Source organism: Podarcis bocagei, assembly GCF_964188305.1.
Source record: "Podarcis bocagei genome assembly, chromosome: 17".
NCBI lineage: Eukaryota > Metazoa > Chordata > Lepidosauria > Squamata > Lacertidae > Podarcis > Podarcis bocagei.
In genome coordinates, this window is record NC_138143.1 from 15,608,982 (window position 1) to 15,621,736 (window position 12,755).

Below are 12,755 nucleotides of genomic sequence, written 5' to 3' on the forward strand. Positions count from 1 at the left end.
ATAATGACTGTCACCCAGATAAAGAAATCTTAGTCCATTATGGATTGGCTTTAATCAAACTGGTAATTCATTCTTCATGCTTTGGGGGACGTGGGTGTATTTTCGCAAGTGATACCATTGTAGGAGAGGCATTACCTCCCGTGAAGAATAAATGTATCTTCTTTGATGGTGCCTATCATCTGTAGCTGCGCTGTATTCAAAAGCTCGCTAGGCAGCACATTTTAATAATGTTAATTATTTTTCTGCACGTACTTACACAAAAGCACTTAGAGTTAAAATAATTAACATTATTAAAATGTGCTGCCTGATTATTTGGGGAGCTTTTGCATTGATTAACCTAATGTTTAAAGGTTGTTGCTCTAGTTTTAATGTATTGCACTTCATAATTTAAGAGCTGAAATGTGCATCAAGGAAATCTAAATTGCTCAGATGAAGCATTGCATATCAGCTGCACTGAGCCAGCTAATCTTCCTTCGAGTTGCTGAATCCAATTGGTGTTGTCAGGGTGGAAATTGGATATTTGCTTTATAGAAAATACTTGTCAGCATGTCCTATTGCCATGACGGCAGGAAAGATGGCTAGTAATAAGGAAGGTGCTAGGTTCTTTCCAATACGCATTACAAAAAAAATATGCATTTCTTCTGGAAGGAAGTGTTCAGATGGGAAATAGCCGATGGGTAGTTTTAACTAACGTATTTTTTGCTCCATAAGACACACTTTTTTCTTCCTAAAAAGTAAGGGGAAATGTCTGTGCGTCTTATGGAGCAAATTCATGGTCCCTGGAGCCGAATTGCCCAGGGGCGAAAAGCAGATCGTGCTCTTTTTTTTTTTTTTTTTTTTGAAAGAGGGAAGTGGGTGTTGAAACAAAGCCGCTGAGCAGCAAGAGACCGGGACCGAGATAAGGGACTCTAGCAATAAAGGAGGCTGCCCGAGAGGGGGGAGGTAAAAGCCCATGGATCCTCCAGATTTTTACATTGGGTCACCGCAAATTCACCATCAGATCACATAGCATGTCCATGGCTACAACCTGCACCAAAAAAACCAGACACGTCCACTGTTTCATGGGGCCGCAATGGCGCAAAAACATGGTTACAAAGCACGGATCCACATGGATCCTCAGGATTTTTGCATTGGGCTAAAATCCTTTCAGAACCCTTTTGCCACACCCTCTCTCACATTAGAGATGCAAAGATCTTGTGGAAATGTGCTTCCAAGACACAGGGGCATTTCAAAACTAGAGGAGGGGGGTAACAACATTCAGCAAATTGCAAGGGCCGGTTCCTGGATGCATTAAGGATTAAATTATGAAAAGGTTTATTACAAGAGTGTTTCTTCTGATTATTTCTGTCAGAAGGATAAAAATGTGGTTGGGGTGGATTGGCCACGCACATAGAAGCAAAACAGATTATACATCTGGGAAAATCTGGGTACATTTCAGTAGAATGCCTCATTTTGTGGACTTTGGACTAAAATAGTAGCACCTCTGCTTACTGTTCCCATTCTTTCTGTTTTTCAGAGCTCGAAGAAGTTTTTCCCCTTAACGTTTTTCGGATCAATCTCTTGGATAGCAGTATTTTCTTACCTAATGGTCTGGTGGGCACATCAAGTAAGTGAAAGATACATCTCTGTTTTGTGTGTAACCATTATGGTCTGACTTACCGTATTTTTTGCTCTATAAGACTCACTTTTTCCCTCCTAAAAAGTAAGGGGAAATGTGTGTGTGTCTTATGGAGCGAATGCAGGCTGCGCAGCTATCCCAGAAGCCAGAACAGCAAAAGGGATTGCTGCTTTCACTGCGCAGCGATCCCTCTTGCTGTTCTGGCTTCTGAGATTCAGAATATTTTTTTCCTTGTTTTCCTCCTCCAAAAACTAGGTGTGTCTTGTGGTCTGGTGTGTCTTATAGAGCGAAAAATATGGTAACTTGATACATCTAATGGCTTTTTTACTCTGCTTCTGTACCTTGAGGATAAAACTGGTAGAGTGAGATGAAGCTCTGGATGTAAGGATGGGGGACGGAAGCTGTTTTTTATTTAGTACTGTTATTTAAGACCTTCTGGGGCAACTTAAAACAGGAAAGGGATATGAAGCTGTAGAACAAGACCATAAAATAAGTAAAGCAGCCATTTCAGCATAAAAACAGAACAGGGTACTGAAGAAACCCACCCTGGAAAAATAAAAAGGTCTTCAGCTGGTGCTGGAAAGATGCCAGACAAGAGGTGCCACAGTCGAAAAGGCCCTGTATCCAGGCACGGCCCTCTTCATTTGAAAAAGTGCTATAGATCTGTAGAAGAAATTCTGAGGATAATTTTTATATCTAAAAATGTACCTATGGAGTTGGGGAGCTAAAATAGCATGGTGCTCAAAAGCGAAATCAGCAGCACACCTAACAGCTTGAAGAATGCCAGACCAGCTAAGGGAACAGGTAACAAATGCTGAAAGCCCTTTGAAAGAAGACCATTGGTGTTATTAGTTCAATAAGGAAAGCTCTCTTCATAGATCAGCTAAGACTAAATATGGACTCACCGAAGAGCAAAGGGAAGGTCTGCTTGGACATGTAACCATTCTTCCTCCTGGCAACCTGCTTCATTGAGGACGTCAGCCCTGAATTAAGCACACAGAGAGACTAGAGCAGGTATAGGCAAACTCGGCCCTCCAGATGCTTTGGGACTACACCTCCCATCATCCCTAGCTAACAGGACCAGTGGTCACGGATGATGGGAATTGTAGTCCAAAACATCAGGAGGGCCGAGTTTGCCTATGCCTGGGCTAGGGTATACTTCTCTACTCTGCTAAGTAAAGTATGTTTCGCAAAGAAGCGTTTCTCGCTGCCACGATTTCAGCATATTATTTTGTGTTTAGGTGGGAGAAACCATTGGCATCAGCGAAGAAATCATGGGTCTGACGATTTTAGCTGCAGGCACATCGATCCCTGACCTAATTACCAGTGTTATTGTGGCACGTAAAGGCCTGGGGGACATGGCAGTGTCCAGCTCTGTCGGAAGTAACATCTTTGACATCACTGTGGGGTAAGTAATGTTTTTCTTTCTTTTTTAAAGCGGCAGCACCCAATTTTAACTTAAGCCACACATTGAAACTTCAAACTACAGTTATTAGTTGCAGTTCTTTCTTGCTACTTTGGGGAAAAGATGTAAATTAGAAATACGAAACCTCAAGGGAAAAGTAGTTCTCAACCTGTGAAAGCTGCTCAAAGTTACTTCTCTTCATGGATGTGTTTATCATTTTTACCACTTAACATACTAAAAATATCTTAAGAGGTTTACATAGGAACAGGTATTCAAACTTAAGTCTAAAGCAGACCCATTGAAAACAGGGAACATGACTTTGTTAGGCACATTCATTTGAAAGGGTCTACTCTGAGTAAATTGAACATAATAAATGCTAATAAAATGCTCTAAAATCTGGATTAAAAACAAGTTAAAATAAGACACAACTGCATATCACAAATAAAACTGAGTGGTTTATATTAACAACCCAGCCATGCGTAAAGGCATGTTAAATGTGACATTCTTATGCTAGTTGGTGTTGGCTTTATCATATAGCTTTCACTGCCACCGTGTTGATGGTGTGGCAAAATGCACTTTTGCTGCCTTTGACCACTGTCCGGAGAATGGTGTGATACTCAAGGTGACAGGAGCCGGTTCTCCTTACAGTGGACCTCAGCCAGCAACCTCCTCGTCATCTTCTGGCGCAGAAAACCCTTTGCCCCTTCTAATGCACTTGTTGTTTAATCATTTAGTCGTGTCCGACTCTTTGTGACCCCATGGACCAGAGCACGCCAGGCACTCCTGTCTTCCACTGCCTCCCGCAGTTTGGTCAAACTCATGCTGGTAGTTTGAGAACACTGTCCAACCATCTCGTCCTCTGTGGTCCCCTTCTCCTTGTGCCCTCCATCTTTCCCAGCATCAGGGTCTTTTCCAGGGAGTCTTCTCTTCTCATGAGGTGGCCAAAGTCTTGGAGCCTCAGCTTCACAATCTGTCCTTCCAGTGAGCACTCAGGGCTGATTTCCCTAAGAATGGATCGGTTTGATCTTCTTGCAGTCCATGGGACTCTCAAGAGTCTCCTCCAGACTCCAATGCACTACCATTCTCCAAAGAAATGTTTCCGTGCTCCCTACTGATAGCCTTTCCAATGTCGCTTGTGAGCTAAATCACACTGTCTTCCAGTGGTTAGCAAAGCCTACCTTTGCGAAAGCGTTTGCAATATTGTCTCTCTCTCTCTCTTCCCCCAACAGCCTTCCTCTGCCATGGCTCCTCTACGCTGTGATCAACAATTTCGTCCCCGTGGCCGTGAGCAGCAACGGGCTCTTCTGTGCAATAGTCCTCCTTTTCATCATGCTGCTCTTCGTCATCCTCTCCATTGCGGCTTGCAAGTGGAGGATGAACAAATTCCTGGGCTTCACCATGTTTGGGCTTTACTTTGTGTTCCTGATCGTCAGCGTCCTTCTAGAAGACAGGATCATCGTGTGCCCTGTGTCTATTTGACAAGGAAGGAGGTGCCGCTTTCTTGAACAACACCCCCCTCCCCCCACACACACACAAATTGCAAAAGCAAATGCCCAAACCAGAACCAGACAAGAACAAAGAAACAGTCTTGCAAGACAAGATAAGCAACGTCTTTGGAACCCTCTAATTTAAAACAGTGGGGAGAGGGAGAGCTGAAGTCATGAAGCGAGGCGTGGAGAAGTTCAGCTCATACAATTGCTGCTGCTGAACCGTGATTCAGAAACATGGTCTTGGAGAAGTCCCGCTGCTTATCTGTTGGAGGTATTGTGCATGTATTTTATAACAATGTTAAGCTATTACGTATGCTACACCTAGGATCTGCTCCCATGCATCTTTCTCTCTATATATATTAACAAATACATGCTACACAAAGAGAGAGAGAGAGCGCGCAATATCTTATAAACATACAGGGAAATGCCGATATCCATCTTTTGGGAGACGCAATTCTCCTGTTTGGGATTTTATCTGTTCGTGTAATGTAACAGAAAGAGTTATCAGTACCCAGTGCTGTCAGCATGAAGCGAACGACAGACAAGACACGACTCTCCGTGGATCATGTGCTGCTCCAGTGCAGCTAGCACGTGACGTGGACACGGAGGCTCTGCAGGTTTGAGAAGCGTGCAGATGTTTAGAGCAGATCAGTAGAAGTTGGGTTGATCCACACACACCCAGACTGTGAGAAATCAATAACCTTTATAAGAGGCCAGTCGAGTTAAACAAAACAAAAAGTTTGGATTCTTGCATCTCCTGTATGTTCCTGCTTATCACAGCATTACTCCAGCAGCAAGCAACTATTATGTACATGTGTGAAAGAAGCGCCAAAGGTCGCATATCACAGAGGTTGTGCATTGCCTCTTATACAGTACTTTACCAGTGGCGGAAGTTTGCACACTCAGATGTGCAGCATCGGAGAGGCGAGTGGTCAAGCGATGTCCATGCATGTGAGAATCAGCCTTTAATCCCAAAAAAGATGCTTGCTCTGGTTCCTTAGAAGGATCTCTGCATTTTTGCTATTGTTCTTCATCTATATATATATATATATTAGCAGGACATCTTTGAGGTACTCACAGGTAAAACCCACACTTGAAGTGTGGACTCCCATCGCCCACAGCATTTACATAAAAATGTACCACTACTAAGTAAATATACTCATTTTGGTAGTGCAGCAATACTGTAAGGATACAAAGTCATTTTAAATGCTGTTTCCATTAGTGCATTTGCCTTGCCATATGAAAGATGCTAGTGTGGCTTCCGTGTAGCTCTTTAAAATAGAATTTCAAAACTGCTCGATGATGGGGACAAGAACAGAAGCGGATAAATCCCATAGGTTATTTCCTTTTGTTACCTGCACTGCTGTGCACACTTCCACGTTCCTTTTCTGCTAAAGCTTTGGGGATGTTTGAGAAGGTAAATCATTTCTAGGGATGTGGAACTAAGTGGTTTGAAGCCGTTTTCTGAAGTTGCTGAGAAATGTGAAGATCAAATTGGGACAGTGAACAATTAAAGTTTCATCCATCTCCTGTAGAAGCCCCAGGAAGAGGGGCAGTAGTAAAGAAGAAACAAAAGAGGTTTCATATTTACTAAGACTCAGCATTAAATAGAACAGCTGTAAAAAACTTTTTTTAAAAACCAGCCCTTCTTTCTACAATAATCAGCACTTATCTGTGAAGCATCTTTTACCTTGTTAAAACTCATGCCATCTCAGTTCCGTGATTGATACATTACCAGTGTTCTTGATATCCTAGGTCACCCGTGTGCCATGGAAACATGATACTTTGTTGTCGTTTAGTCGTTTAGTCGTGTCCGACTCTTCCTGACCCCATGGACCAGAGCACGCCAGGCACTCCTGTCCTCCACTGCCTCCCGCAGTTTGATCAAACTCATGCTGGTAGCTTCAAGAACACCATCCAACCATCTCATCCTCTGTCGTCCCCTTCTCCTTGTGCCCTCCATCTTTCCCAACATCAGGGTCTTTTCCAGGGAGTCTTCTCTTCTCATGAGGTGGCCAAAGTATTGGAGCCTCAGCTTCACGATCTGTCCTTCCAGTGAGCACTCAGGGCTGATTTCCTTCAGAATGGAGAGGTTTGATCTCCTTGCAGTCCGTGGGACTCTCAAGAGTCTCCTCCAGCACCATAATTCAAAAGCATCAATTCTTCGGCGATCAGCCTTCTTTATGGTCCAGCTCTACTTCCATACATCACTACTATCAACATGATACTTAAGACCATATAACTGAGGACTCAGCAGATGTTGATGCTGAGCTTTCCTGTTCGTCCCACGCTTCCGCTTTCCTTTGTACTCTGTGCATTCATGCATCTGTACATAGCTATATTCATGCATAGCTATATCCAGGTAAATCACAGAACTCACAGAAAACAAGCCTAGATATTAGCCTAGGCATATTAAAACAAAAGTGGTGAAAGCGAGATAACAAGTGAAAGCAAGAAAATTAGCCGCCGCCCCCCACCAAATACTAGCAGCATAACTGCTGTCCCTTTCTTGTTTCTAAGCTGCTACAGCATCTTCCCGGGCAAACCTTTGTTTGTTGTTGTTTCCTGGAACATCGCTGGTGCCCTTTAGAGGCCCTGTTTGTTCATTGTGCCCTTTGGGGTTGCATCCAGGGCTGGGCTTGATACTGACACACATACCACCATGTTGTAAATTCTATGCATGTTCCTAGAGGTTTACTCCAGCTTCCAGAATCTAGCAGGGCTTTCTGCCATCTCACAGGATTGCAGCCAAAGTTAATATCCGTATGTTGTGTTAAAATACCTGGGCTAGGATTCAAAGATCTGTCCGTCCCCAAAGAAGGAGCTTTGCACTTGTGTTTCACAAACATCTCTTCTGAAATGCAAATCGGTTGTAATAGGACACTGGGTGGGGAGGTTGTGGGGGAGGTCAGAGATTGCTCTGGATGCATCTAAGCCCTTGGACATGCCCAAAGCACTTCTTTTTATCTTGGCCCTTTTTATCTTTGTTTGAAAAGTTAAAGTGTAATTTGTTCATGCCCATAGAACAGGCACATCCAACTTGCAAGAGACTGTGATCTACTGTTGTTGAGTTTTGGGGGGGGAGGGGGAGCTTGGGGGGGCGATCCACCATGATCAACCCCGCAATTGACCGGTAGATCGTGATCGACCGGTTGGACATGTCTGCCATAGCGGTCTTCAGCTTTCTTTTCAAAATGGCAGCTGTGAGGGCAGTTCCATCTATGGGCCGCTGTCACCAAGAACTCCCTATCTCATGCCACTGCCCTTCTGTCTTCTGCCATGGATGGAATGAAGAGCAGGGCATCTCCTGCCAATCGTAATCCCTGGGTCAGTTGGCAGTGAGTAAGATGACCCTCAGGTCCTTGAGTCCCGAGTCATTTAGAGCCTTTTATGCTAACAGCAAGTCCGTAAGCTGGTTCTGTGGAAAAGCTGGTTGCAGTTCTTAAGCTGAACAACCCTTTGCATAATTAGCTGAGAAAAACTGTTTTTTTCTCTTCTTTTGCAGTTCAGTAGCTTCACTTCTAAAGGTAATGATGTAATGGCATTGATGAGGATGGCATGTACTAACTTGCTTGAGTTGGGTGGGCTGACAAAACATCATAGATCATTTTTATCCAATAGCTGTTTGTAGCCTTTACTTGCAGATTCACACCTGCAATAAAGACATGGGGGGGCAGAATATGCATTTTGGGGTAGGAAGAAGCTGTACGGCGCTTCATCTCTCAGGAATCAAAATCCACGTTAAAATTGGAGCAGCTTCAGATGCAAGATTATGATTAAGGGTTTGGAATGCATGTCATAGGAAGAAAGGCCGCTGACTCAGAAGCAGGCTAGCTTTTCAAAAACACCATTTGGGGAGACAACTGTGCAGGAAGCTGTGGGGTGGGTGGTTCTGCAGAACAACACAGTGACATTTGGAGAGGGACAGAGAACCTTAGGAACAAACAGTTCCAGCAAACGGCTGGAGCCTCCGTTTGGCAGAGATGCTCCTCGCAGAGTTCTGTGCTTTCCAGCACTCGGTTTCCATGCCTTCAGCATTCCTAGTTGTTTGGAAAGTTAAAAGTGCAATATTAGGTTATTAGAACCTTGTAGCACAAATCGTTGGCGGGTTACTTAACATCAGCACATGAAATGCAGCCACACATTTTTATTTGTGCCCTGATTACCCCCTTAGTGCTGTCAAGGCATAACTATGTATTTACAAGACACAATGGGAAGAATAACCCCATCAGGAACTAGACCACTGAAAGTGTAGACAATCTCAGAAACCAGAATGGAGGCTTAGTTTCCAACAGTAGGGAGTATGACTTCTCTTCTCTTAGTAACTCTTTGACCCTTCTCAGGAAAACAAAAGAGGCAAATTAAAATAATTAATTCCAGTTGCAGAATTCAGCTTTTCTTGGAGCAGGACTTGAATTCCTTAAAGGTAAAGTAAAGGTAAAGGGACCCCTGACTATTAGGTCCAGTCATGACCGACTCTGGGGTTGCGGCGCTCATCTTGCTTTATTGGCCGAAGGAGCCGGCGTACAGCTTCCGGGTCATGTGGCCAGCATGACTAAGCCGCTGCTGGCGAACTGGAGCAGCGCACGGAAACGCCGTTTACCTTCCCGCCGGAGCGATACCTATTTATCTACTTGCAATTTTGACGTGCTTTCGAACTGCTAGGTTGGCAGCAGCAGGGATTGAACAATGGGAGCTCACCCTGTTGCAGGGATTCGAACTGCCGACCTTCTGATCGGCAAGTCCTAGGCTCTGTGGTTTAACCCACAGCACCACCCTTAGGCACTTAATTAAAATTGAATTAAAATTGAATTCCTTAGGCACTTAATTAAAATTTGTTTTTAGCGCAGAGTACACAACAGCCCTGATGCTATCTAATTCTGTATAGTTATGAAACATCAGGCTGACTTCAGTTAATCCAGGACTTTGCCCAATACTTTCTTGGACATTTTAATATCAATGAGATGACTGTATGCTTTTCAAAACTCCGTAGTCAGGTATGCCTGAGATCCTTTATATATTACAGAAAGTAGTACTTCTCATAGATTAGGCTTGGTTGAATTTCACATCGCCATTGTAATGTGCTGCAGTTCCTGCTTTGAGAAGCACCAGTGAGATTTAAGTGGTGTGTTGCTCTTGATAGCTTTCTCTGCAAATTTCTGGTCCTTCTGCACTTAAAAATAAAATGTCCCCTGAGTGCTTCAGCTCCAGCTAGTTTAAACTAGTACCGACATTCCCATCAGAGCCGTAATACAAGTGAGGTTTTCCTTGCATGCAGACAGAAAAACTTACCTAGTGACGGTCACTTGAATGGATGTAGATGGCGATTTTGAATTGAGTTCGAAATGGTTAGATGTTAGGCGTTAAGTGCAGATTTCTCGTGTACAGAAACACATTCAGCTTGCATGTAAAGCACGTGGACCCCAATGGAACTTGCTTCAGGTTCATTTAAACACACACACTTGGGCTGCAATCCTGTATCCACTTACCTGGAAGTGAGACCCGTGAGCCAGACTTGACTAAAAACTTGCAGTAGCAGCGCTGGCACAGTTGTGGTTCCCTTTTCTCCCTCTGTGTGCTTCTGCCGCCGCCGCCACCCTGCAAACAGCTGTGGAGTTTGGGAGAGCACAGCTAGCAAGCAGAAACCCTTGTGCAGACCAGGCGACCATAACAGTGCTACGTTGCATTCAGTGCGACTGAATAGACCTGTACAGGGTTGCAGTGTTAGATGCAAACACTAAGTAACAAGTAGATAAATAGGTTCTGCTGTGGCGGGAAGGTAAACTGCATTTCCGTCACAGTGTTCCATTGTGCCAGAAGCGGTTTAGTCCTGCTGGCCACATGACCCGGAAAGCTGTCTGCACACAAACACCAGATCCTTCGGCCTGAAAGCGAGATGAGCGTGCAACCCCATAGTCGCCTTTGACTGGACCCAGCTATCCAGGGATCCTTTACCTTTACCTTTTACCTTTAGGGTTGCACTGTTAGATGCAAAAACTAAGTAACAGGAATGGGTGTCCATAGGCTTATGTAGTTAACACCTTTGCAACCTGCCCTGCTGCCTCAACAAGGCATTCCAAGCTGCAGGCAGCGTTGAAACTCTGCAATATTTCTTAGCTATCCTCAAAAAGCCAGATAAGAAACAGAACAAAGCAGCAGAACAAACCATTGTCAGACAGGAGCTTGCAGCATCGCAAAGAAACTAAAGGCAACATGCACCAAGCTATCCCACAAATGCCAATTAATAAATCTATGCACAGTATAGAAAAACCGACACCCTGTTATATAAATATAAATCGATCCGATTTTTTGTGTGAGAAGTGATGGGAAAAGAGTATCAAACTGAAAATAAAGTAACTGATCCTTGATGGAGATGAAATGCGTTCCATCTTTCAGGTGTACAGGGAATTCTACACGGTTGCCTGTGATGGCTTTCCCCCAATTAAATTCTTAAGGGGGTGCTGTAAGCGCTCCCTCTTTCCACCTTGTGCTCCCCCTCCCCTTTGGAGACCTCAGCAATAACAAAACGTGAAACTTTGCATTGTTTCAGTCTGCCATAGACCCCTGAATTACCAGGGACAGGGGTGGCACTGTGGTCTAAACCACTGAGCCTCTTGGGCTTGCCGATCCGAGGGTCAGCGGTTCAAATCTGCGCGACGGGGTGAGCTCCCGTTGCTCTGTCCCAGCTCCTGCCAACCTAGCAGTTCAAAAGCACACCAGTGCAAGTAGATAAATAGGTACCACTGTGGCAGGAAGGTAAATTGTGTTTCCGTGCGCTCTGGTTTCCGTCACAGTGTCCTGTTGCGCCAGAAGTGGTTTAGTCTTGCTGGCTACGTGATCCCGAAAGCTGTCTGGGGACAAACGCTGGCTCCCTTGGTCTGAAAGCAAGAAAGATGAGCGCCACAACCCCATAGTCGCCTTTGACTGGACTTAACAGTCCAGGGGTCTACCTTAGACCCCTGAAGAATCACGTCATTCTGATTTGAAAAAGCGAGTTGCTAACAGTACTGCAGAGGACCTCTGAAGGCTGCTGGTGTTCTGTAGATAGTGGCACTCAATGTGAATTGCATTTCTTTTTTAACAGGGAACATTGCCCACCAACCTAGGCAGCCAGCCTTACACAGTGTTAGACCATTGGTCCATTTAGTTCAGTATTGTCTCTACTAGCTGGTTGCACCTTCTTCGAGTTTCTTCCCTAACCCTAACAAGAGATCCCAGGGATTGAACCTTCAACTTTATTCATACAAAGCAGATGTTCCATGCAGTCCTTCTCCGGTGTAATTCCAAAAATTTGATTCTCCAAGGTCAGATTACCACCTTGATAGCAACTTTTTTTGTTTTTAAGTTGATTTCAGAAATTAATATTGCAAAAGCCTCCAACATCACATTTAGTCATTGGGGGAATGACCTGGAAAGCCGTACCTGTGTCGTTCCACTACTGCAGTTTGCAAATTACTTTCTCCAGAATAGATCTACATACGTCAGTAGAACTACTTCTGAATAAGTATCCTGTAAATTGCAGTTCAGTAACAAATTTGCACTTTCTCAAGATCAGCCATTGATTGTGAAAACATTGATAAAGCGTTATGAATGACAATCATATATTATTTTTTTAATAGAGTATTTTTTAAAAACCCCAAGCAAACAAACCCACGTTTCCTTTGTTACTTAGGGAGGAGAGTATTGATTTCAAGCTGCTAATTATTTACTTATTTTAAAGAATTGTGTTTTGTTTTTTTAAAAAAAGAAATTAATATATGCAGGCCCAAAATAATAATTTATTTTTATGTGAATTTATTTATTGCTATTCTTCGAATGAAAATGGGACAAATGAATCAGTATTTTCTCTGTGAATAAAAAAATTGTACATAGTGTGAAAGCTCTTATTTGTACATAAGTGTGGCAGAAATATTCTTCTGAATGTATTTCTTCACTATAAGTACTGAATTTTAATTATTGTGACTCGTGTACACTTTTCCACAGCTACTCTGTGTTCCTGTAACTCCTCATAAGGCACCGTGTGTAACTTAAAAATGTGTGGAAATAAATGAACAAATTTAAAAAGTGAGTGACCTAAACGAGGCTGTGTTTTCTTTTTCTCCTTCAACTCTGCCTCCCAAAGAACCCTGGGAACCATAGTGTGCCCCATACAGAGCTATAGTTCCCAGCAAGCCTAACAAACCTTAGGCTTCTTCGGGCAGGGGAGCAATGTGTCTTCTTAAATATATAAACTTTATTTATA

At 43.5% G+C, this 12,755-nt stretch overlaps 1 protein-coding gene across 3 annotated transcripts in view; it reads left to right on the top strand.

Annotated features, from left to right (window-relative positions):
- The window catches only part of SLC24A2 (solute carrier family 24 member 2), an 83,372-nt gene extending 77,230 nt beyond the window's left edge, over positions 1 to 6,142 (top strand). For all 3 annotated transcript variants that reach the window (XM_081176496.1, XM_081176498.1, XM_081176497.1), the window contains 3 exons: positions 1,517 to 1,606; positions 2,860 to 3,026; positions 4,253 to 6,142. In XM_081176496.1, coding sequence (XP_081032622.1) covers positions 1,517 to 1,606; positions 2,860 to 3,026; positions 4,253 to 4,502 — 507 coding nt within the window. In that variant the 3' untranslated portion in view covers positions 4,503 to 6,142. The remainder of the gene's footprint in view (positions 1 to 1,516; positions 1,607 to 2,859; positions 3,027 to 4,252) is intronic.
- Positions 6,143 to 12,755: the final 6,613 nt, after the last annotated feature.